The 27,230-nt window shown below is 43.3% G+C and overlaps 1 protein-coding gene and 1 pseudogene across 2 annotated transcripts in view; both read right to left on the bottom strand.

Annotated features, from left to right (window-relative positions):
- Positions 1 to 27,230, bottom strand: part of cdkal1 (CDK5 regulatory subunit associated protein 1-like 1) — a 689,646-nt gene that overhangs the window by 554,683 nt on the left and 107,733 nt on the right. The window contains exon 4 of the mRNA XM_083636399.1: positions 22,368 to 22,452. Coding sequence (XP_083492525.1) covers positions 22,368 to 22,452 — 85 coding nt within the window. The remainder of the gene's footprint in view (positions 1 to 22,367; positions 22,453 to 27,230) is intronic.
- On the bottom strand, positions 10,142 to 11,119 carry LOC310784231 (IST1 homolog pseudogene; annotated as a pseudogene). The gene has a single exon. The product of its transcript is annotated as an IST1 homolog pseudogene (transcript).

Genomic DNA, 27,230 nt, shown 5'->3' on the forward strand with positions numbered 1-27,230 from the left:
GTCTCGCTTGCCAGACTCTGCCAGCAAAGGGGCTGGGAGAGTCTGGCTGGGGACGCTTTCTATTGTGGACTAGAGTGGAAAAAGGCTCTTTAGAGCCATCCACCAAACGTACGATGCTTCATTGCATAATCCACATCAATCGTTTTCAGCGTGTAGCAACGAGTTAGCGACTAGCGCTGCTGCTGTTATTGTTTCAAAGGCAGCGGCGCAGGCATTTGAGCTCGGCAGATTCAACACGTACAGCAGCAGAGGCAGACAGATTCGACACGTACAGCAGCAGAGGCAGACAGATTCGACACGTACAGCAGCAGAGGCAGACAGATTCAACATGGGGGGCGTGGAAATGCAATGCAGAGCTTGCAGGGAGTGGAATGGGATTTCCATCCGGCACCCACTGAAATGGTCGGCACCAATGAGAGAGCTAAGTCCACCATGCTGGACCGAGTAAAAATTAGCTTTACTGCTCTAGGCTGTGTCTGTCAGCTCTGACGCTGATAGCTGCGCCAAGTTACCTTGGAGTGAACCAGGACTAGACAGGAAGTGGAGTGATTTTGCTGCATCAAGTTATATCGGAGTTAACCAAGGCGAGACAGGAAGTGGAGAGATTTTGCCTTCAGAGTAAAAGTGTAGATTGTGATACTTTTGAGAAAAGTTGGAAAATAAAGCTGTCTTGGGCTGTGCAGAACAACAGAAATGGTTAGAGTATAAAACTAATATAATAGTATAAACACACCACACATCGTCCAGTCTAAAGAAAATAATATACAATACCGTGAAACCGGGGTATTTTTTGCCTAAGGTTATCACTTATCATACCATCAAAACCTCATACCGACACATCCCTACGATGAAGAAAGGCAAATCCTAACCTTTTAAACCAGCGGAGCAGATATAAACACAGGGTGAGCTAACGTTAGCCAACAGCGCAGCTAGCAGCCCCGTCCACCAAACTGCGTTGGGGAAAGAGTGATTTTAACTCATTCCCCGCCATTGATGTGTTTTTACGTAATTTATGAGACAACGCTTCCCAACCATTGACGTGATATCACGTCCAGTGTTTGCCCTAGAACATTTTTCAGGCCTGGAGGGATTTCAAAACGTGGCCGATCAGATTGCAATCCTTCTTCAATGCGTTTTGGGGGTGTTTACACCTGTACTTTCAAGTGATAAAATACAATCTGATTGCAATCTGATCACCAAAAACGCATGTTAATGCCAGGTGTAAATGGCCTCTATGTTGGCAATGGCATCCCAAGTATCATCATGCTATTATGGGATGCGATGCGAACAGTTGTATTATGGGATTAGGGATGTCGACGGTTAACCGTTAACCGCCGACAACGTCATTGGTCGGTTAAGCATGTCAGTCAAATGGTTAATTTGCATATTAAATTGGCATACAACGTGTTGCCAATATGGTGTTTTTTTTCCCTCCTTCGCGGTAAGCAACAATGTTAACGTAGCCTAAGTAGTTACTGTAGCAGCATTATATAGGAATTAAAAGCTCCTGCCACTGCCAGAACAACATTCATTTAGAGAAAGGCTTTTCCAAATGGAAAAGCAGTGTGCATTGTCAGCCCTGACTGTCTCTCTCACTGTCCGCCTCTCCCCCCGCGTGCGAGATGTGCTGATGTGCTCTGTGATAAACTCAGCTCCACACATGCGCCACACCCCCGCCTCCCCTCTGCTTTGACCAGACGGGAGAAGACGCCCTGCCCTGTGCAGACAACAGCGAGCCAGTCAGTCATGCTCCTTCTGTGTTCCAGCCGCTGTCATGAAACCATGAGGTTACTTTCAATGACGCGTTTCAAAACAAGCTGCGTCTTCCACATCGATTCACTGAGGAATCCACACTTTTACCGTAAATTGAGTTCTCTCCGGGTCTGTCTGTCTCTCAGGTGTAATAATCCCACAACGATTACAGCAAGAGTGAGAATGCTCTTCTAAACACATCGGCTATTAATATATAATTATTTCTCTGCATCTCATATTAGATCGGTAAAAAGTTTTGACAGACTGCTTCATTTGTTCATCCTCCCGAGTCCCGCAATGCTGACAGCTGTCAGCGTGCGGACTTGCTGCACTCGTCATGTCGTGCAGCCGGACACACAGAGAGCATAATAGCCACCTACAGCCCTCGTCGCAGATAAAGAGAGGGAGAAGCGTGGAGAGAGAAGCAAACTATTTTTTGCAGATCTCAAAAGCAGGTAAACCACTGTTGAATTAGTGAGAATGTCAGAAGGAGGAGAGAGCAATAAGCGCTTCGTCAGTGCGCCCTGCAGCGTGAAGGCTTGGGGCGGTGTCGTGATGTGCTATTCAAAGTGGAAATTCGTTCAATTAGCGACACGTTTCGTTCTGAGCTTTTAAAATTAGTTTCTGCTGGTTTTATTAGACTATTTACGACACATGCAGTAAGATAATTCATTTAATAATTGTGAGCGTGAGTATGGGTTTTTTCCCTCCGTATTTCCCCCTTCTGCAATGCGTGCAGCTCCTATCATAGCCTATCTGAGGAATGTTTTTGTTTAGATGGCTGGAGGATTCAACTTGTCTTCTCGTTTTGTTAATGTGTTTTTTTCTGCTTGTAGATGTAAAAATAAACGCTTTATAATTAAAAAAAATCAAGCATTTGTTGTGGTAATGGTTTAATGTGGCACAGACAGTCAAATAGCGCATTTTAATCTTCTCGGTTAACCGACAATTGTCGGCTAATGAGGGTCGGTTGTCGGTCAAGAAAAATTATGATTTTCGACATCCCTATATGGGATGTGCATTTCCCAGGCAACGACACAACACTCCTCTGGTCGGTCGAGGCGCATCATGTTCGGGGTGGAAGTGAACTGGTGGGAATAGCGTGATCCTCCCACGTGCTATGTCCTGCTGGTGAAGCTCCCTGCGGTCAGGTGAAAAGAAGAGGATGGCAACTGTGCATGTGTCGGAGGAAGCATGGTGCTAGTCTACGGCTCTCCCCAGATTGGCAGAGGGTGGAGCAGCGACCAGGCAGCAGGGGGAAATTGGCCAAGTACAATTGGGGAGAAAATGGGAAAAAATTCAGGGGGGAGGAGAATAATAATAAAATAACTGTTTCCAGCATGTGGTCTACAACCAATGGTTAGAATTTGTAGATCAACTTCTGCAGTCTTTACTGATCCAACAATAGAGATTTTACCAGCATAACCAGAAGCCATAATACATATTCACCGCACAAGCTACACATCTGCTATAAAGACACCGTATATAAAGCACAGTGCATACATTCTGGACTTATTCCAAGAGTTCACTTGGTGTGTGTTGCGTCTCCCTTCTCAATTAACATCAATGAGCCCCCCACCTTTCTTAGGGTTGCTTCATGAATATTCACATGGCATTGAAATGAATGTAAATATAGTGTAAATATAGTGTGTATAGTGTATTTTGAAAACAGAGGTACAGAACTCAGAGTTGGTTTCTAATTGGTTAAGCATAAACTCCCTTGATCATACAAATTACCGGAGACAGCCAACGGTACAACCCCCCCCCCCACACACACACACACACACACAGCAGTTTAATTACATGCTGTTGAGCAACTGTTTCTCTCATGCTTTCTGCGTTCATTGATTGGAGAGGTCTCTGACATTGAATTACGCTATAGATTTCGGCATCTCAAACGCACACACATGCACAACCAAATATCCATACTAATTGACTTTTTAAGCATTCTGGAGCCAATCTATTAGCATGTTGTGCTACTGAGAGCGCTCCTGAATGGGCTGGAGCTGGAAGGGTTGACCAGCAGGGCATACGACGAGCCGGGGATCGAACCACCGACTAGGGATGTCCCGATCACGTTTTTTTGCAGAAGAAGAAAGGAAAAAAAGCATCCAAGTTGTCCCTTCATTTTTTTTATTTTAACCAACCCATATGAAATATTTGTATGGCAAATTGTATGGCATTTTAAACCAAGTAAACAAAAGAAAATCTCTTTACAGCTTATCAATGGTGCAGCACAAAATAACAAAAAAAAATCACTACAAAGTCGCCAGGTTGAAATCGCGCAATTTGAGGTGAAAGGTTGTTTTGTGAAAAACATTATTTTTTTCGTTTTTTTCCATTAGTACACAAAGAAGAGGATGAACTATCCATTTTGTAAGATAAAACTGACTCTGAGAGAGAAATTACTTCCCTCTGGACACAGCTGGTATTCATTTGCATGCGGCGTTTCACTGGCTAATGTCTGCTATTGTTTTGAGTTTCTAGGGACTGGGACTAAGCAGTTGTGTGCCTGCGTCCCGGAGGCAAGATGCGCGCATGCGCTGTACAGCGGGAGCGTTGTGTTCATGAAAACAAGGAAGTAACTCAGTGTGGATTTGCTACGAAAATGACGTTTCACGTAACTATGGATTATTATTTCATCACGTGGTGAGTACCTGATGTCACAACATGTACATAGAGCTTTCTGGCGCCCGGTCTCCAGCATGAGGATTTTTGAAATTCTGGGTAGTGGCAGTGATTTCTGAAAGACTCAGGGGTCCGCCCCCTCCTGAATGTTCCTCCTCCCTCTGGCCGTCTTGCTCTCCTATTGGACCTCCGTGTTCCCAGACCTCTTGGCCCTCGTGGCCACGCCTACGCCGACCTCACTCGCTGCTCAACGGCCATCATGGGATCAGCCCCGGTTTGTCTCGCATCATTAGTATCTGTCAGCGGCCCGACATCACTGATGACAACACAATTGACTTGAGTGACATCGCTGATGATATCACAATTTCTCAAGTAACATCACTGATGACATCGCTGATGATGCTGAGGAAACAGATTGTAGTGCAATTGGAGACAGCGACGAACCATAAATTGGGCTTTCCCGGTGCCTGGCGGAGATCTGCACTCTACTGAGTGCGTACACTTTTCTAGTTTTAAATGGCGACATTACTGAGTCAGGGAAGTAAACAAAGACACACACACGACACACACACAGCCCCTGTTCCCACACACTCGGCATGGATGCCAGCTAGGCCCCAGTTCTCCAGAAGTAATAACACATCTTTTCTTTGTTTGCGTCTCTCCACATAAAGAAAACTGGAACAGAAAACTGGTAAAAGCCTCAGCGCTTCCATTTAATGCCCTGCACGTCATTTTAGTAGGACCCTGATTGTTTGTTTGTGTGTGTGTGTGTGTGTGTGTGTGTGTGTGTGTGTGTGTGTGTGTGTGTGTGTGTGTGTGTCACATGTCCCACAAGTCACACAGCCTGGTGAGGGAAGATTTCATTCACACACACACACACACACACACACGACAATAGGCACACAGTGGCCCTGACATATACATCTTACATCTTGAAGGAAAAATCAGTGTGGGCCGATGGGATCATCACCGCGATGACATCACCTTCCTTCCTTGGGTTCCTTCAAGTTATTAGCGCGAGTGACATCACCGATGACATCATGACAATCACAATCGCTCAAGTGACATCACTGATGAGATCATCACCAATGACATCACAATTGGCTTGAGTGACATCACTGACTAGATTATCACTGATGACATCACTCACGATATGGGTTTCTCAATGGCCGATGCGGATGCCGATATTTAGAGAGAAGGGTGGCCGATGGACGATATATATACTGTAATGCCTAAATCATATTTTTTTAGCATCTGATCAAACAAAATTAATTTAATAATATAACAAATGAGACAAAATTGCTGAACTTAAATGAACATTTATGTAACACTAATAATGTGTTATTGTCTGCATTATCTCTGTTCTGTCTGCAGTGCACTTATATCAACAATGTCCACAGGTAATCAAATACTTGATGTAAAACTGAATGTAGGCGATGGGCCCAGACGGCGTATCTGCTTTAGTTATTGAAAGCAATGATCCTCATCGAGGGAGAACCCAGCCCTCTAAAGTTGCGAATATTATTTTCATCTTAATCAGATTCGGTTTGTGGCCACTCGAAAATTCTACGAGCCTTTCCAAAACCAGAGTTTAAAGTACGTTACATTTGCAGGCAAATGCTGAGACCTACTGGCCGGTAGAACCAATAGCACACCAAGATACTGTTGGAGGGACGTCATTGACCTATCAGAGTTCGTTACGTTAACATACGGCTCTACTCTTCCTCCCCGAGACAAGTTGGACAAAACAAACAAAACAACATGATATATAGCAGCAGCTGCATCACTATACATTTGAGCGTAAGTATTAATGGTTTGCAACTTGTTTGTGTTGTACAGCATTTTGTTCAAACATATGGTGACGTTGAATCAGTGTTAGCTTAGCGCTAGTTAGCTAGCACACGCTAGAATGGGCCTGCATCTATATAACGTTAGCATGGAACCATCTCGTTTTGACAGTGGGGAGATGATGTTAGCTTTTAGGTTGATACTAAACCTTCAGATCTTTACTACCTAACATCAGAAAAGCTAGTCACAATGCAGGCTGCAAACTCACCGTTAGCGTTAGGTGACAGCTTAGGGTAAGGTGACAGCCAACTTTTCATACCAAAATAGGAGGATTTCTGAGTCGTTTGATTTCTGCCCTGGTATCTGTCACCTTTTTCACTCTCCATGACTTTGCATCCCTGAATATAAAGTCAGTTAGATTTATGGATCACTGCACCAAAACTTCTGATATGCATACATGAACCACCATCATTCAGTCAGTCAGTCAATTAATCAACAACTTTATTAATCCAACTCAGGTTAATTCGTTTTGAATAGACCAAATCACCGTGGCGTCACCATGTAAACAAATTTACTTCCGGGTACCACTTGGGGAAGGCGGCAGGTTTAAATGTGCGTGTTGTCAAATAAATGCTGTCAAACCCTCTCGCTGTTTTCGGCCGACTACTTTCAATTTAAATGGTTAAACGGTTGGTAAACATGCTTGTCCGACGTATCTAGCCTTTCTTCTGTGTTTGTTTTATGTAGTGCTAGCTAGCTAATAACGTTTGTTTGTCTGTCAAACTCGCTGTTTTTTTGCAGACTCGTTAACGTTACAGACAGAGCTACTGACGCCACGTTAATTTAATTTAGCTTCAAGTCTACTCTGGTCTGGTCCAACAGGTAAATTAGCTAGTCTGGTCTCCACTAACGTTAGTGAAAGTGTTGTTATGAATGATATTAAACAACAACACAACACGGATGAACCATTTTTGTCTTCTTTGTCTGTTTTTGTCTTCAACACGTCAGTTTGTGCCGTCCACCGCCATTATAATGTGTGGACCTCAGGGGTACCCGGAAGTAAATGTAAACATCCCCGCTGATTTGGTCTATAGTTTGTTGATGTAACAAATAGTAACATAAAAAGCAGATACACCAAATAGCTCAAATGTGAAAGAGAATCTATAAATGTTGATAAATGAAGATGGCTGTGAACCCAAAATAAAAATTATTACAATATTGTGACCCAGAGTTTAACTAAACTTCTGTGGGCACTGGACAGGACTCTGCTAAGCACTGCAGTGTATGAGATTAAAAAGTGACTTCTTCCGTTTTCTTTGCAGGTATATTTCCACCAATTCCAATGGATCTGTGTCCTGTCAGAACCCTCAACTGCAGTGTCCTGCAATACAGAACCATCTAGGTCACACATGGGCCGGACCCGGCCCCTGGACCATCTCAATCCGGCACCCAACGTCCTCAAAGGAAAACAAAACAACGCACAAAAAGTCAATAAAAGACAGCATCACGTTAATAAATCTAATCCGCTACAGCCATTTGATTTGTATCACTATGATATCAGGAGATTAACAGGAGAAATTACCAATCACAGCGGGAGAGAGGGTTACAAATAGAGAGACCCCCATGAAAATCAGGAGTGTTGGCAGTTATCAGTCCAATGTGTTGCACTTCGCTTACTTTATTATGTAAGTTAGTATGGCCCTCTGGGAAAAAAATGTCCCACCCCTGATCTAGGTTGATAGACTTTCAGATATCAAGTATCTTGGTCAACAGGCTGGCATAAGTAATGTCTCTTATAATGATCATTAAAACTGATTTGGTGACACAAAGTATTTAACACTGTTTCATTATTTGCATCATCAAACATAGCTGCTATCAAGAGGTTTTGAGGTGTCTTCAGTGACCAGCTTACTGTACCAGGTCACTCTTACCAGAAGTGACTACACTGTTGTCTGTTAGCCAAATATATTTCCAGGCTGTTAGATTATAGATTATCTGACATCAGCCATCTTGATAGATATTCCACTGTCATTGTTTTAATTTTGCAGAGTTGTTGGCTGATTTGTTCTCTCTTTAGTTGAGATGTTTTGCATGAACTGTAATACCATCTGATATTTTCAGTGTTCCTGCAAAAAAAATCATCCACAATTCATTTAAACAGATGGACATTTGCTGGTCTCAGTTCATTTATTTTCACGGCTCAAACCTTCAGATTTGTTGAAATACTGATCTATAGAAGTTAAAATAAAAAGACTGCATAGGAGTTATGAGTGTGCAATCTGTTTCCTTTGTTTACAACTTAGAACACACTACAAAACATGAAAAGACACTTTTGCCTGCTCCTTGGTTGACCGTGCAGATGTATAAACTATGACAATTAAGCAAAGAAGTGATTTTATATTTAAACTGAGGTTCTAATTACATTTGAAGACCCAGACAGTAGTCTACATCATGATAGCAGAAACGGGCGGCTACAGATGCACTCATTTGGCTTTTCCATCAGGTCATCCTGTCATTGAAGGTTGGAGGCAGTAGATTCTTGCAGACAACAGTGAGCCATGTCAGCCTGGTTTTGCAGCATGTCAGATTTTCAAACCTGTCCAACAAATCAATATAAAAGATCAAACAATGTTGCTGTCTGTCCAAAAATCTATAAGTAAGTCACATTGGTTAATTTTAAGTAATTTTAATTAAAATGTTTGTGTTATTAATACAAATGTAACGTTACTCTAGATTAGAGACTAGTGAGCAGATTACTAAAATATACTGTAGTGGAGGTAATAGCCACATTTTTTAAATGAGGTTGATAGTTTACCCAACTGATTTACCAACCATTACACCCCTGACTGTAACGTTAGTTAAATATGCTGGCTGCTGTTTATTATGTTGGTATTTCTAATATAGTTAATCACAATAGCTAGCGTTTTAGTCCAAGTGACAGACCAAGGGAAGCATAGCCTACAGACTGATCAGTTAGTGCTCATAAACTACTAGCGTTGTACTGCATTGACTAGCTCACAAAAGTTGCTAATGAAATAAACAGACTTTGAAAGGGGTAACGTTAGTTGTAAGAGTAAATTTACCAAAGAACTTACCATAAATTAGTATTTTATCTGGCGTGGCGTGCCCCACTTCCAAGCCACCAGAAGCTGCCGAACCTTCACAACTGACGTCACGTCTTAACACCGAATTGCTGGCTAAGTTAATATTATATAAATTAATGCAAATCATAGTAAAGTGTCACTGAAAATCATTCCAAAAAGTTAACAGCGTGTGATGTTGTGGTGTTTGGATTTGACAGTAACCAGGAACTACAAGAGCAACGTGAACCACTGATACTTTTCCAAGCCCGCTATTGGATGATAAGTACAAATACGTCATGCATGGCGGACCCTAAACATAGCTGTCTGCTCTCTTTACCGGAGAAAATGCAAGTTGACAGAGTTAGCGATCACAAAATATGGCAAGAAAGAACGGGTGGCAACAAATATATTTTCATTTGTTGAGACATGTCTCAGTTGTTAATAAAGGACTGGGTTTTCCCTCGGTAGGGATCGTTTAAGTGCACGAAATCTCCGCTGGGCCCGCCGCCTAATGGAAAAAAAAATCAGTTTTAGTGCACTCAACAACAGGAGCAGGAACCACACCCTAAACTTGTGAGCTAGTGACATTACCCTGAATGCACGGTTAAGTTTAGCTTATCTTTATCTATTTAAGATTAAGACACTGTGGAAGGAGGAGCCAACAATCCATATTTCATTCAATCAAGAGCCTTTACAGCTTTCCATTTCCTGGTCTGGGCAACAGGGATTACGACACAGGGTCCTGTGTGTGTGTGTGTGTGTGTGTGTGTGTGTGTGTGTGTGTGTGTGTGTGTGCGTGCGTGCGTGCGTGCGTGCGTGTGTGCGTGCGTGCGTGCGTGCGTGTGTGTGTGTGTGTGCGTGCGTTCGTGTGCGGACAGCGACTGTGGTGATTAGGTCTTCTTCTTCAGTTCCTCAAACCGTCGTGACAAGTCGTCGAAGTCGATGTCATCTGAGGTAGTAGTGCGCCCCCCCAAGGAGGGTGTGGGGAGTATGTTGGGAACAGAGGGGAGCTCCAGGAGAATGTTGTCGTAGAAGTGAGATGAAGGGGCAGAGGCTACTGCATGGGAAGGAAGAGGTTTGAACTCATCAATAGGCCCATGTGTTGGGGTTAGGCAATTGGGCAGCTGAGGGGGCATCCCTCCTCCTGTATTGATGCTGTTGTAGGTCCAAACAGGGCCACTAGAGGGTTCTCCTTTGGGAGGTGGATAGTTGAATGCTGATGGTATAGGCATGGCACCTGCAGGAGAGATGCAACCTCCCCAACCCTTCTTATTGTCAAAGTCCACATCGATCAAGTCTGCCTCGGCACCAGGACACTGGACCATGGCATCTTCAGGCTCATATGGCACGTTATAGTTCTTGGCTATCTCGATCAGGTAGTGCTCCACCAAGATCTTGGGAGGGGCCTCCACACTCAGTTTGTGTATCAGCTTGTCACTGACGGTGCCGATCTGGTTCGTCATGCACAGCTTGACATACTCCTTGCTGTACTTTGCGCAGAGCTGTTCACACACTACTTTGAGTTCTGCCACTTCAGCCTGGAGACGAGGAGATGCCCAGATGAGGGTGGACACTGCCTCCTGTAAGCCTGGATCCAGCCCCTTCATGGACTGAATGAGGCCAAAGCGTGCAAGCAGAAGGTCGCAGTAAACCTCCAGGATCTCCATGGCTTCCACCAGGTAGTCCTCTCTGATGATGTGCTCCACACGGATCCGTGCACGCTCAGCCTTCCCCGATGAAAGGTGATCAGCTATCTCCTTCCTTGCTTTCTGGGCGAGCTCAGTTTTCTTTTTCTCCATGAGTTTGAGTCGGTTGACAACTAGCCTCAGGTTGACTCTGAGCTTCTCTGCTCTGAACGATCCTCCCATGATGAACCACTCTGTGTAATTACCAGTCGAGTAGACCAACTTATTTTGGTTGATGCCTGATGACATCACTCACTGATGACATCATCACCGATGACATCGCAATCGCTTGGTCTCAACAGTGTGACCTACTTTCTTTTCTTAGTGGGGACATAGAATTTTATGACATCATCAGTGACATGGACACTTTCTTTCCTTAGTGGGGACATAGAACTTTATGTCATCGTCAGCGACCTGGCCACTTTCTGTCTTTATTTCCTTCATGGGGCCATAGAACTGTGTGTGTGTGTGTGTGTGTGTGTGTGTGTGTGTGTGTGTGTGTGTGTGTGTATATATATATATATATATATATATATATATACCGTAAATTCCGGACTATAAGCCGCGGCTTTTTTCCCGTTTTTTGGGCTTTTTTGGCCCCTGCGGCTTATATAACGGTGCGGCTTATCTATGGATTTTTTCAGCAAACGGCCACTCGGGAACCTCCAAAATCTATGGATGTTGGTATGAGGCAGAACGAGAGCAAGACAGACATTACGAGAGCGAGACCCTGATTGGATGATGTTGCAAAAAATGTGCCTCGCGACCTGATTGGAGCACTGTGCCACTACTCTCTCTCAGCCACTACAGTAAAACACCCTCCCTCCTCCCTCGCTCCGGGGGGAAAATGGCAGCGATTGAGCCTGAAAGACAGTCTGAATGAAATTGAATGTAACATTCCCTATTCTATGTATTACATTCTAAAAAACTAACGGCAACATTTTGGAAGGCTAAGCCACACAACTAGCTCGTTGTAATCTAACATCATGCTTCAAAAGATGGAGAACTGGCTGTGTTACGACGATGGCGGCGAGAAGAAGAAGGAAAGAAGGAAATCGAGCAGCAGCACGTAACCTTGGCATCAGGGTGTTGACACAGAGAGCAGACGGCCGAGGTGCCGTTCAGATCCGACTGAAGGCTCAAGTTTGCCAGTGGATCCTGACAGCGTGGAGGAGTGTCAAAACATCCACGATCACCAACGGGTTCCGAAAGGCTGGACTGCTGCGTGATGAAGAGGAGGACGCCGCCACAGCTGAGGGCCTTCAGAGGCTGTTCGATTCCGACAGTGACGAAGAGGAGTTCGTTGGTTTTGAGAGCGACAAGGAAGGAGAGAGGAGAGTGGCTGACAAAGCCACCCTGAGCCTGTTCGTTTCCGACACTGAAGATGAGGACTTTGGTGGTTTTAGTACGCAGGAAGAAGACGAAGATGAGGATTAATGACTTGACTTTTCTGGTTACAGCCGTGTACTGCACCTTAGCCTAAAAGATGAAGATGAGGATTAATGACTTTTCTGGTAGGCTGATTACCGTATATTTTAAGCAGCCGTGTTACTGCAACTTTAGGCTTACGCGCTTACTGTCGTGTTACAGGCACTTTATTTAGCACTTTAAAAAAAACACATTTAATTTAGCCATTGATATTGCCTCGTCAAGCGCTGTAAGCTTTGTTTTTTGTTATGGTACTACTGTAGGCTATAATGTAGATCAGTGGTTTTCAACCTTTTTCATGCCAAGGACCCCTAAATTTACACAGCACAGTACATGTTCTGTAGCTACTATTGCACTAAATGGTAACACTTGAATACGTTATGCAAATATGCAACTTGTTTTGTTGAAATGTTAATAAATGGGAGCTTCCCCAAACAGCCATCTCTTTCCCGACAATCCCCTCTGTGCACGAACCCTTACATATGGTAATTAAACATCAAAACACCCGCGGCTTATAGTCCGGTGCGGCTTATATATGTAAAAAACAGTCAACTTTGCAGGTGCGGCTTATACACCGGTGCGCCTTATAGTCCGGAATTTACGGTATATATATATATATATATATATATATATATATATATATATATATAAAATTAATGTTGCAGGGCTAAAGTAATAAACTTGTTATGCACTTACAACTGTGTTATTGAAATCACTTTGAGGCAGGTGTGCTCTTCATTAAGCATGTAACTTGGATTCATTTGGAGGCTGTAGAGACAACTGCTAGTTGAAGCTTTTTGATGAGAAAGGACACAATTACCAATTTTGGGCTGCGTTCTGATTAGACCTACAGTATATTCACACGTACGCACATGCTGCGTTCTGATTAGACCTACAGTATATTCACACGTACGCACATGCTGCGTTCTGATTAGACCTACAGTATATTCAGACGTACGCACATGCTGCGTTCTGATTAGACCTACAGTATATTCACACGTACGCACATGCTGCGTTCTGATTAGACCTACAGTATATTCACACGTACGCGTTCTGATTAGACCTACAGTATATTCACACGTACGCAAATGCTGCGTTCTGATTAGACCTACAGTATATTCACACGTACGCACATGCTGCGTTCTGATTAGACCTACAGTATATTCACACGTACGCACATGCTGCGTTCTGATTAGACCTACAGTATATTCACACGTACGCACATGCTGCGTTCTGATTAGACCTACCTACAGTATATTCACACGTACGCGTTCTGATTAGACCTACAGTATATTCACACGTACGCACATGCTGCGTTCTGATTAGACCTACAGTATATTCACACGTACGCGTTCTGATTAGACCTACAGTATATTCACACGTACGCGTTCTGATTAGACCTACAGTATATTCACACGTACGCACATGCTGCGTTCTGATTAGACCTACAGTATATTCACACGTACGCGTTCTGATTAGACCTACAGTATATTCACACGTACGCACATGCTGCGTTCTGATTAGACCTACAGCATATTCACACGTACGCACATGCTGCGTTCTGATTAGACCTACAGTATATTCACACGTACGCACATGCTGCGTTCTGATTAGACCTACCTACAGTATATTCACACGTACGCGTTCTGATTAGACCTACAGTATATTCACACGTACGCACATGCTGCGTTCTGATTAGACCTACAGTATATTCACACGTACGCGTTCTGATTAGACCTACAGTATATTCACACGTACGCGTTCTGATTAGACCTACAGTATATTCACACGTACGCACATGCTGCGTTCTGATTAGACCTACAGCATATTCACACGTACGCACATGCTGCGTTCTGATTAGACCTACAGTATATTCACACGTACGCACATGCAAAGTCTGCATTTTGATGAGAAAGGACACAATTACCAATTTTATGGTGTGTAAGTAATATAACGAGTAGTGTAACAAATTACTGTTGACATGGAGTCATAAGTAATGTAATATTACTTTTGAAAAAGTAACGACTAATGAGTATATTACTTTATTAACTACTGCCAATGAAAGAGAAAATGGGTGAGGATTTTTCTGAGTTGAGTGGGCGTTTTCACTCTTCAATCGTGTTCTTGCTCTCTGCCCACCATGTGAGTAGCGAGTGATGGAAAACAGAAAAAAAAAATCTCCCCCGTGTGTGTGCACCTGTGTTCTTATGAATAGAACATTAATTGCATTAGCATTACAGCAGGGTGATTTCCAGTCAAAAGAAGAAAAATCTGGTATTAACAAGGAAGACATTTTCAAAGACTTCGAGTGTGTTATTTTGTGCGTTTCAAATGAAAAAGTCTTTGCATGAAAAGTGTCAGGACAGAAAGTGAGTGAAAGAAGGCGAGAGCGGCAGAGAAAGACAGGGAGATTGTACTGATCAAGTTGGCCAAGTGAAATTCTTCAACCTTGAAGCTGCTGCATTTCCTTCCGACGAGTTATTCGCATTTCGACGATTTAGTCAGACGGCAAAAATGTCAAATTTGACAGAAGATAAATTGCTTCTTCCTGCACTTAGGAAGTAAAAAGAGGCAAATTGTCTGTGAGAGGCGACCAACTAAAAAGGCAGAAATGAGCCCGTCCAGCTGTCCTGTTGCGGCTGGCCAGTCAGAACTATTTAATTAAAATAAAAAAAATTCTGCTTATTGAAAAATGTCCACTCAAAAACATAAATTCTAACCCTCTAAATACTATGGCAGTGTGTTTGTGGTCAGACGCTGCCCACTGCCTGATTTTGATACAGTTTACATTTGTTTGGCTGTGTTCGGGACGAATTTGGGCGGGTACATCCCACGTGGGATGTATAGCGAGTCTTAGCGACCAGCCAATAACATCACTCACAACGCAACAGCCCAGCCAATAGCATCGCTAAGATATTGTGAGAGGGATCCCTCAGCAGGGCAGAGTCAGCGCAGACTAAAATCAGGAAATAGAGCTCCTTCCCAGATCAGTTTTTGGGCTGTTCGGAGCTCATCGCAGGATGGTTTGGAGGTATGTGTGTGTTTATTTGTGTTTTTATAAAATAACCGCTGTGAAACTATCTGCGTTTGAACAGTTTACCGGCGCTCTCTCTCCCCATATAAACACAGCCTCGTTCGACCACATAAACACAGAACACAGCAAACAATGTCCCATCACGAAAATACACACAGGGCGAAACGTCTCTCAACATAAACACACTGACACACTAATATATGGGCCAGAAGTGATCGTTTTGAGGGGAAACTTTTGTATAATTATATAAGATTTTTTTTAATGAAATAGTGGCATACTATACCTTTAAGGTAGTGTTTCTCAAACTTTTTCAGACCAAGGACCACTTAACCAATAAAAAGAAACTCGGGGACCACCTAACTCCCAAAACATCCCCAAAAACAATAGGGCTACTACTTCAACTGTAAATTATAAATTACAGGCTAATTAAATGACAAATAGCATTAAGGCTGTACAATTAATCAAATGCTTGGCTTCCAATAATTATGACAACAAGATAACCGATATAAAAATATAATTAAGCAATATCACATGAGGGAGTGCTGTTGTTGGCTAATATCGGCACTGCTGTGATTCGGTCGTAGGCACGAGGCCGCAGGCCGAGTGCCGAAGATAATCACAGCAGTGCCGATATTAGACAACAACAGCACGACCTCGAGTGTGATATTGCTTTTATACAACAGTTCTATTAAACAAAGCTGATTAAAAAAATGACAAAAAGCTGAGAAAATATATGATTTCTCTATTTATTCCTCCGCCAACAAAAATAGTTCCCTCAGCTTTCTGCTTTGCTGAAAATGTAGCCTAATCAGCCTAATTAACTGCAGGCTGTCTACTTTACTACTGTCTACTCTACAGCTGTGAAGGGTTTTGTTGATTAGAGCAGCTGTGAAGCGGAGTGATCTACACACAGTGAAGCGCCAGTGCATTATCATGACATATAGAGGGAATGCACGTGACGTCACGGACGCGACAGTCAGTGCGGGTACGCCCACTCAGCTGCAGTGAGTGTCAAAACGTCTAAACAAGCCAGGTGGCGCCGCCGGGTCATGGTGTTTAGCGTTCAGCTGCCACGAGAAAACAACGAAAATGGGAAAGTGCTGTTGTGCCATTGACTGTAAAAATAGATTCAACAAGGCGTCGGAGGTATCTTTTTACAGGCTGCCGAAAGCTAATGAAACGGTCCCGGTCTTCTCTGCAGCTATCCAGGGTTTCAATGAGGGCTCATTCATTCTCTGGCTGTGTTTTACCTGCACAGATATAACGTTACATGAGTGACAGTGTTCACTATAATTGAACAAAGCTAGCGTGTGTTAGTGACAGCGTATGCTATATTGTTCTTAATAAAAGTTGTAATAAAATAAATATTTACCTCTCCACATACAACCAGAATATCCATTGCTGTCCTCGTTACTTTAATGTTGCCAACAAATCCAGCCTTGAAGTACGACCACGCGTCCAGGCTCTTGTATGCTTTCATGCTTTGGTTTGTGTATTTCCCCGGCGTCGATATTAAGTACATATAAATGTCAGGAAACCCTATTCCTGGCCACATGTCTACGTCCATGGACCACTGGTTCTTTGGCAAGCTGTAAGGGTCACATTCGAGTCCAACTGCCTTTAATTTAAGCAGATAATCGTTTATATTAGCCGTGGTTTCACTACTACCCCTGGCGGAAGCCACGTTTGTTTTGGAAATTTGACACTCAGTGCTGCTCAGTCCGGCTGAGGGGGCGTGTTCGGGAGGGGGCGTGGCGTCGGTGCATTCCCTCTATTGGCACTGGTAGGATCCCTCTTGTCCAATCAAATTGCCCGGCCGGAACTACCTGTTGTATAAATATATATATATAATTTATTTTAGTCCATTTACTTTTTTTTACATTTATTTCTTCTTTTCAGTTCAAATATATTCAAAGTTCAAAGAAAGTTTTTTCAAGTTCAATAAATGCACAATGTTGCCAAAGTCAAATAGGCTATCTGTTGCCATCTTAAAGTTACATTCAGTGATGTTTTTGTGTTCAAATAAGTGTTAAATGGCTCTATAATCTGACAGCAATCACTGAAATAGAGTGTTTGGTCAGTGACTTGGAACTCCCAACCCCCGCTGTATGCCTACTCTGTCTCTCTCCTGTAGCCCTGCATGCAGAGTGGATGTATCTCCACAACCGTAACTCGTAGAGACTCTCGGGTGGCGGCGTTGGATTCGGGGTGAAAAAATACATATAGTCTTTAACACATTCACTGCCAGCAGTTTTTTTTTACTGTAGGTAGCTTCTGCCAAGTTTTTTTTTTGAGGATTCTGGCTCATCTTTCAAGAGCCGAGGATTATTTTCTGCTAAGATTTTGTGAACACAAAATATCTCAAAAGAACTAATAGAATGTGTGCTTTCTCTGTCTAAAAGAGTTAGTTTGTAGAGTTAGTAGTTATGTATGCATTAGCAGTTGAATACAGGATGGTTTCAGCGTCTGAAAATTTAAGCTGAGATAAATGGCTTTTTGTGAAATTCGATAGAACAGTCACTTTAACCATTTATTTTTGGCGTAAGACGTCAGACATCTAAACAATAGTTTTGAACAGTAATTTCCTCCATAGCAGCAGGAAACCCCCCTCTCCTTCAAACTCCTCCCTCCGTGTGTGTTCTCCTCCCTCCGTGGCTGCAGCGGTACAAGTGAGGCTCTGCCTGTCTGTGCTGCCTGGCTGCTGGCGGCCGCTCTTTGGGCGAGTCTGCATGGGGCTCGTTCGTTTCGGTTGTGAGCTCAGCTGGAATGAAGCTGCGTGCGATTGTGGGCTTTCTGCCGGTGTTTCAAAGTGTGTTGCACCCATAATCTATTATGCAAATTTGCAATCCCCCACCGCCAGCTCCCAGCGCGAAAGCGTAAGCGTTTTCGCCAATCCATTTTACAGTATGAGAATGGTTTCCTCGCGCGTTCCCCTGCAGTTTTGGCTCGGCTTTTTCTAGTCTGGAGAGCACTGTCGCCACTTAGTGGGTCGGTGGAATGGGTTGTACACGTTCGGTGGCTCCCATATTTTTATAGGAGACGTGGGGGGCGTTGATCCACGTCCCACCGTCAAATTTTTTTTTTTTTTTTTTTGACGAGATATCTCGTCCACGGCAGTCAACCGCTGGTTTCTGCTTGACGAGATATCTCGTCCACGGCAGTGAACGTGTTAATAGGCATCGCGATCTGACCTTCCATTTCCCAGAAAATGTAAGCATTTCTCTGATTGGATAGTGGGAGGTGTAAAAAAAGGAAAAAAATATAAATCTACTCGCGGACCACTAGGGGGCGCCCAAGGCAACTTACCGCTGGATTTAATGACCGCTCCTCGTTTTCTGCCACGCTTTAAACAGCCTAAGCAAGTGGGACAATAATTGGAGAAACAATCAAATAAAGGAAATGAACGACTAAATAAGTTGTCATGTGAAGGGAGGGACAGCAGTGCAGCAGCCATTCAGGTTGGAAATGTAATAATGTAACTGTGATCAAACGTATTGTAGTCGTGACAGAAGACATAATGTAATAATGTAACTGTGATCAAACGTATTGTAGTCGTGACAGAAGACATAACATTTCTCAAAATCAGGCTTGCTCTACTTTACATTTGCCTTCAAAGTCTTCACTTGGCGTACCATGGAGGCTCGGTCCTGCACGCGGCCGACGCGGGTTCGAATCCGACCCAAGGACCTTTGGGTCATTCCCTCTCTCTCTCTCCCCACCTTTCCTGTCTGCCTACTGTCCTGTCTAATAAATAATCTTAAAAAAAAAAGTACATTTGAGTTTTAACACGTTCACTGCCGTCGACGAGTTGACTCGTCAAAAAAAATCCAACGGTTGACTGCCGTTGACGAGTCAACTCGTCAAAAGAAAAAAAAAATCTTTAATTTTAAAATTAATTAAATTTACTTCAATTTACTTTACTTTCAATTTACTTACCATGTAGTATAACTTTGTTAATTGTCAATGCTGGTATGTCAACCTCGTTCACTAATCTGATTTGACGAAAAGTGCGAAGGTTCAGAAGTAAAGCGGCAGCCAAGGGTTAAGACTGTTGTCAAAGAAGCATCAATTATGATCTTACATGGACATATACACGTAGTATTTCTCTCTCTCCATCTCTCACACCAACACGTGCAGACACACACACACACACACACGCACACACGGGCACACACACACACGCACACGGCAGGCATGTGTGCCCCTGATTAAGGCAAAAATAATCAAAATGCAAAACAGTTTCTAGCTTAATTTCTCTGTTTTTATGCAAATCTGTGTGTGTGTGTGTGTGTGTGTGTGTGTGTGTATGTGTGTGTGTGTGTGTGTGTGTGTGTGTGCGTGCGTGCGTGCGTGTGTGTCCATGTGCCCTCAGTGAGGCAGCAGGCAGCTAATGAAACAACAGTGTGTTGTAAACTGACATGGGGGAAAACAGCAGAAAACACACACACATTCACATGGAGTGATTTGTATCCAAGTGCACCTGAACATTAGTGTAACTCGTCAGTAGCCATTCTCACTGTTCTGACTTGAAGCACAGATTGTGTACAGCAGCCATAGACTGTATTACAGCAGCACAGTGGCAACGACATACAGACCTCATTTATCACAAGTTACTTTGAATGTAATCTGAGCTCTCTGGCTCTTCTACGGAAAATACACTGCAGGTACTTACATGCATTATGCTGTGTGTGTGTGTGTGTGTGTGTGTGTGTGTGTGTGTGTGTGTGTGTGTGTGTGTGTGTGTGTGTGTGTGTGTGTGTGTGTGTGTGTGTGTGTGTGTGTGTGTGTGTGTGTGTGTGTGTGTGTGTGTGTGTGTGTGTGGACAGAATCACTGAATTTGCTAATAAAAATGTAATCAACTATAAAACGTGGAATATTGCAGAAATGTGGAATAATGGGGACTATTGCCCCCCTGATGGCTATTTATCTGGCAAACCTTCCCGACCATGGGAAGCAATGTTAACGTGTGGAATCCCATTCCACACGTCCCCAATCCCAAAGCCTTTGGCAATAAATTGGTACGGCCAACGCTGGTTTTCTCTAGGTAAGCCAATGACGGTCGCTAGTTAGCAGTGTTGTGCATCATGAACGCGGTAAAAGAGCGCCGTTCATTGAACAAGCTCATTTTGGTTAACACATGAGCTGAGCTGAGTGCAGCCGCTAAATACATGAACGTCGCTAACACATGCGGGAGTTACCGACGCTCTTACTTACTTACCGTGCTTTTCTAGCTCTCTTACCTCCATACATGCGTGTGGTAATTTGCATAAGAATAAAACCTTTTGCTGTCACTTCAACGCGCTGCTTGTCTCTCTATTATCTGCCTACTGATCGGGGGGAGGGGCTCACACAGGCAGGCAGATACACACAGCGGTGAGCCTGTTTTTGGGCTGTGTCAAGACAGCGACAGTTACTCAGACTACCAACGGAAATACCGCAATTTAGTAGGGATGGGCAACAAAGTTAGAATTTTCAAATAATCGTTTAATTATCAAGATCGACTTTTATTATTGAAAGTCGAAAATATATATGTTTTTTATATGTTTTTTATTATTACCCGCGCCTGTCTCTTTAAGAACACCGTTTGTCCACGTGATGTTGCCGTAGGAGCTGCGCAGCTCAGTGCACACTGGAGCATGACGGCTCTAGGCTCAGCTGACAGCAGTGCAGCACTCAGTAGCTCTAGAAACGCTAGAAATGTAGTAGAAATGCTCTTAAACTGTCTATATTACAGCAACAATAGCTGGGTGTCAGCTGTACTGCAGCCAACACGCAGAGTTACGTTCAAGTATGCACAGTCTCGCTGTCGCCGCTAGTCTGCGGCAAGGCTCCAAGTCGAGGCTGAGCAGAACCCTGTCAGCGCCTTAAGCTCCAAAACACTAGTTGGCACACTAGTCCATTACATATGTCGTTAACGTGTCGGGTGCTCCGGTTTCCTCCCACCACCAAAATACATGTATGTTAGGGTTTCATACTCCTGTCAGTGCCCCTGACCAAGGCACTGGCAAAAGAACTGGAGTTGGTCCCCGGGCGCTGCACAGTGGCTGCCCACTGCTCCTAGTTCTAGGAAGGTTCCTAGTAGAGGATGGGTCAAAGGCAGAGGATGAATTTCCCCACGGGGATAAATAAAGGATAACTTAACTTAAAAACATGTATTAGTGGGAATTTGATGTCAAAAAAGGTATTGGTGAGACAGCCTCTAGTTTTCTGGCTGGGCGGGTTCCTTTGGGCCAATCACTGTGCTTAACATGGTAAACTCTACTCCACCCCTCCGGCACACCCTGCGCATCAAACGAACATACCTGCAAACACCCAGCACCAGTGAGCTGCGGAGCAAGGAGAGCTTGCGTTGTGAAAACGTAGGCGGAAGAAGAAACTAACAGACACATTATTTCCTCATTTCAACCCCATTTGAGTAGCCTACAAGTGCTCCTTTGTTTACATGAAGTAGCAGCAGTGACGGATGTCTACTTGTAGATCATCAAGAAACTTTAAATGAATAACGTTAGATGTGTTTAACAGAGCTGTACAGTATATCGGGTCTAGCAGCTGATCAGCAGCTCAGACAGCCTCAAACACGAGGTGATTGACAGCTCTATAATTCGCAAAATAGCAGTGGATGGAAACGCACATTATTTTGCATTTTCTTTTGCCGACTTTCTGAAAATTCAATTAAAAGTTGCGATACATTTGGATGGAAACCCAGCTATTGTGATGAGCCCACCTGAATAACGCAAATATAATATCTACACTCTGACTAGTACCTTAACGGCTGCGTCGGCTCACAGCAGTTCAATGAAAAATCCTGACAGCATGTTATGTTTCCCCCCTAACCTTTATTTAGACGGGGTCACCGGTATTGTCACGAGTTTATTAAATAGCCAATGGGGAAATGTCCACACCGTGGCATCTGGCCCGGGCGAGCGGAGTGTGTGCGTGCATGCGTGCGTGCGTGGTGTGTCTCAGTACTTGATGGAGTTTCTGAAGTGGTCCTCTGCAGGATTCTTCACAGTGCAACTGTTCAGTAGCCACAAGTCCGCTTCTGTTGGGTCATCTATGACAGAGAGAGAGACAGACAGACATGACATCATATGTAATGTGTGTCATATGTTACCATACTATTATAACATATTATTTTTGTATTCTCTGACGAAGACCAGAGGTTGAAACGCGTTGCGTCTCTTGTGCCCTTGTCCTGTCCTGAAGATGTATTGTGTATTAACTATTTAAGTATACCTGTACATTACTTCTTTATTAATTAAATTCTTTATAAGCATCAAGAAGCTCCCTTTTTTCTATTCACTGTTTATATTGGCCTGCTGAGCTATCTTGTCGCCACTTTTTGACTTTTCCTGTATTACAAATATTAGGGCTGTGAATCTTCACTGGCCTCAAGATTCGATTCGATTACGATTCAGAGGGCTACGATTCGATTACGATTATCGATGCATCTCGATGCATCTTAAATCGATGCATCACTTTTTTGATTTATTTTTTCTCACTTTCTTTTTTCTCACTGTGTGGCTACTTTTAAAATAAAAGTGCATTTGGAATTGCATTGTATTATGATCCATAATTAAAATAAACAACTGCATGTACTTCCATTATATTTTATTTGATTATAAAAAATAAAAAATAAAAACGATTTTTGCCATTTGTGAATCGATGCAGAATCGTGCACGTCCGCATCGCGATGCATCTTATAATCGATTATTTTTGACACCCCTAACAAATATACCTCTACTCATTCCCATTACCTGGTGAACAGCAACTGCTGAATAACTGATTATCTACCCACAAAACAACAACATAGAAACAGGCAACCATAACATTCCACACAACACACATCTGCACCTCTCATTAATTGTCCTCACACATTTTGAGTACAGGGTGTAGTTATCATGATACTCAGACTTCAACATACCGTGGGTCATTTAACGGTTCCAATTGGCTTTAGAATATTGAAGCCACTGACGGCTGGTTTAATTGTTTAATTGTTTATTGTGGATCCCCATTAGTCTACACCAAAGGTGAGACTACTCTTCCTCGGGTCCAAGACTGGCTGGTTAGTGGAGTACTGGTCACATTTACCAGTGACAATCTATCAGCATTAGGCTGGCTGACAGTGTTAATTTTCCATCCTGATGTTGAGGGATTTCAACACCTATTGAAGTTTACGAGACCACGGTCTCCAAGAATGATGGAAAAGCTGGCGAACTACGTGGGTACGAAACAAATCTACTATGGTATTGGGTACAAATGTGTATGCACACACATTAGGGTGGGAATCGCACAGTAACTCACGATATGATATACAATCACGATATGTGGTGCTCGATAACGATGGTATCAGAAATACAGCGATTCTGTGACAATCCATACAGTGTAACAAATATCATCTATGATTCAGCATGATATCTGTGTAACTGAAGAGGAAACATTTGCCCTAAAAAGGAAAAAGCAGGAATTATGTATTTATTGGAAGAATTAGAACAAAGTGCAGACTGCATAGAGAGCCTCTTAAACATGAGCTGACTGCAACTTGTCCACGACTCCACGTGTGAAGTTACAATGTTTAAAGGATACAAAATAATGCTGAACTAAAGTCTTTTCAATCTGTGCAAATTAAGTTTCCAGAAAAAAGAGAAGAAGTACACATTTCAGGATAAACGTCACAATATGGTGCCCATAACATTCAAATATATTCAATATTCAAATATTGAATACTATGAAACTCCTTCAGCGCTCACAGTGTCCCAGGTGGGAATTGGACCCAGGACCTTCTAGCTGTGAGGCGACAGCGCTTACCACTGCTCCACCGTGCCCCCCGTTTTTGTCTTTTAATCAATCACCTAAACGCTATATTATATTATATCATATTATATTATATATTCTATTAATTGTATTTATATATATATTATAGATGGGATCGTTAACGCCATTAACGGCTGCGTTAACGCGAGACTCTTAACGCGCGATAAAAAAATTATCGCCGTTAATCTATTCTCAAAGTTGTCTGGTAGCAGGGTCCACTTATATTGAGCAGGCCATGATGATTATCACTTTAGAATGGAACAGGTATGTAAGCGCGGACATTTATGTCTGCCGCTCTCATGAGGTGGTTTTTCAGACGTGTCGATATAGCAGTTTATCGCAAAAGTGTAATGGAAACAGATTTTCCGCATTTGCACGTCATGTGACCCGTCTTCTCCTTTGGAAAAGCACACACCGGTGCGGTGCTCCTGACTGAAGTCACTTCAGTATTCAGTATTCAGTGAAGTGAATACAGTGACTGTGAGTAATACATTACACACGTTTCAGGTGCAATGTTATAATAGCCTACACAACATTCTGAAATGTCTAAATCGGACCAGTTGTATAGGCTACCTTTTTTCCTCTGTCTGTCGCGCTCGCATTCACCGCAGCCAGCAACATTTTGCGACTCATTTTCTTTTGAATTGATAATCAGGCTCGTTTATATGCATTGTAACTTCATGTTGTGATTTGCATTGACCATTGGTTAGATTTGAGCATGCAGGGGACGGGATATGGGCAGATCCCCGTGCGTAATCACTGTGGCAGCTGCTGGTAATGGGGAATTGCGTTCAGGTGTGCGCGCATCAGACCAAACTCAACTTCAATGGAAACGCCTACAAGTCACAATTGTACATTGTCGAAGTTGTAGAAATATCGCAATTATTTTGCGAAAAACTGTAATGGAAACACAGCTACTGACAGTTTAATGCCAGTTTAATATTATTGATCCCAGAAATGTGGGTTGTTGTTCTTATACCCTCTGGTGTTCATTCCAGGTAGTTCAGGATAGAACTTTGTCCAGATGAAGACAAACCATGTGTGTAACCTGCTGGTTTCTTACCTTTAAATGCCTACTGGCTATTCAAGTTGAATTGAATAAACAGAAACCTGTTCACAAGGACTTACTTCTAGTCATTATTTATGTTGCACACACATATTTTGAATGGCTTCGACAGACTTCAAATGACCCATTTTAATCTAGATTAATGACCAGGATTAATCTAGATTAATCTAGATTAAAAAAATTAATCTATTCCCATCTCTAATATATATATATATATATATATATATATTGTCAAAATGAGTACGGTTCACCCACATCCCCTCGAACCCCCCTGTGACTTGGGATCACACATCCTACAAGCCAACGAGCACATTCAGCGGAGGAGTGATGTCCTCCAGGACACCATGGCTTGATGCTGCTCAGAGAGCAGCAGCCAAATGACATGAAGAGCAGGAAGAAAAGAAGAAGTTAGAGGTTATTGCATTATGATAATATAATTCAGTAATCATATGCTGTGTGTGTGTGTGTGTGTGTGTGTGTGTGTGTGTGTGTGTGTGTGTGTGTGTGTGTGTGTGTGACAATATATATAGATGGCCTATAATTTGATCTGATCAGTGTTGTAGCTACATTACTGATGTGAAATCTTATTTTAGGGGTAAAAAATAAAATAAAATATTGAATACTATGAAATCTGGCCCTCATAAACACAACAAAGAAAACATCATCCTGCAATCAAACATGTTTGACAGGTCTTTAGGTATGTAGGCTAATTATCTATTAGAAAACATTTAACTTTAGTAACCCCCCCCCTCCCCCCCGCCAACTCCTGTCCATAGACTGTAAAATAATAGCTCCCGTCTTTCTTCGGTGGCACTCTGGGTATTACTGTGGATTTGAAAGCAGCGCCGCCATTTTGGCCTTGAAAAACATTAGGCAGAGGTCGCCTAGTCTGTCCAAAATGGCGGATTAGCTGTGTGTTGGGGTGGGTTGAACCTGTTGATGGTCAGTTCTTTGCAAGTTCTTTGGCAGCAGCCTCCTCGCATCGCTAGAGTCAGCTTTTCTAAACAGCGAAGCGCGGTGTGGTCCTTGTCCTGTATGTGCGAGGCGGTGTTGGATAGGTACGTTACGTGTCCAGTTACAGTCGCTCTGCAACTGGGTTCTGGACTTCTTATCCAACCGCTCACAGTCTGTCAAACTCGGCAAGCACTCATCTTCCATTCTGTTTCTAAACACCGGCGCTCCCCAGGGCTGCGTGCTCAGCCCCTTCTTCTACAACGCATACACACACAACTGCTCCCCCTTCCACCCTTCCAACCTCATCATCAAATTCGCTGACGACACTACAGTGCTGGGCCTCATTTCTAATAACGATGAGTCTGCCTACAGAAATGAGGTTCAGAGGCTGGAGGAATGGTGCCACGGCCTCAACCTGGAGCTCAACACCAAAAAGACCAAGGAAGTGATTATAGACTTTCGCAAGTCAAGCCACCACAACCACTCCCCCCTGTTCATCAACGGGGAGGCAGTGGAGATCGTCACGTCTTTCAAATTCCTTGGTCTGACCATCACAAAGGAGCTGTCTTGGAGCGCCAACACAACCGCCATGATTGGCAAAGCACAGCAACGCCTCTTCTACTTAAGGAAACTTAAGCGTGAAAACCTCCCACAGAGGCTCCTAGTGAACTTCTATCGATGTGCCGTCGAGAGCGTGCTGACATACTGTCTGTCAGTGTGGTTCTCCAGCTGCACCAAAGCAGACCAGCACGCTCTGCAGCGTGTCATCAAAACGGCGGGCAAAATCATTGGGACTTCGCTCCCGGACATCCACTCCCTCTACTCCTCCCGCTGCCTGCGCCGTGCCCACAGCATCATCAAGGACTCATCTCACCCGGCTCATCATCTGTTCGTCCTCCTGCCCTCAGGTAGGAGATACAGATCCATCCGCTCTAAAACTTCCAGGATGCTTAACAGCTTTTTCCCACAAGCTGTCAGCCTGCTGAACACTACCCCTC

This window comes from Poromitra crassiceps (assembly GCF_964638095.1).
Source record: "Poromitra crassiceps genome assembly, chromosome: 1".
Classification (NCBI taxonomy): Eukaryota; Metazoa; Chordata; class Actinopteri; order Beryciformes; family Melamphaidae; genus Poromitra; species Poromitra crassiceps.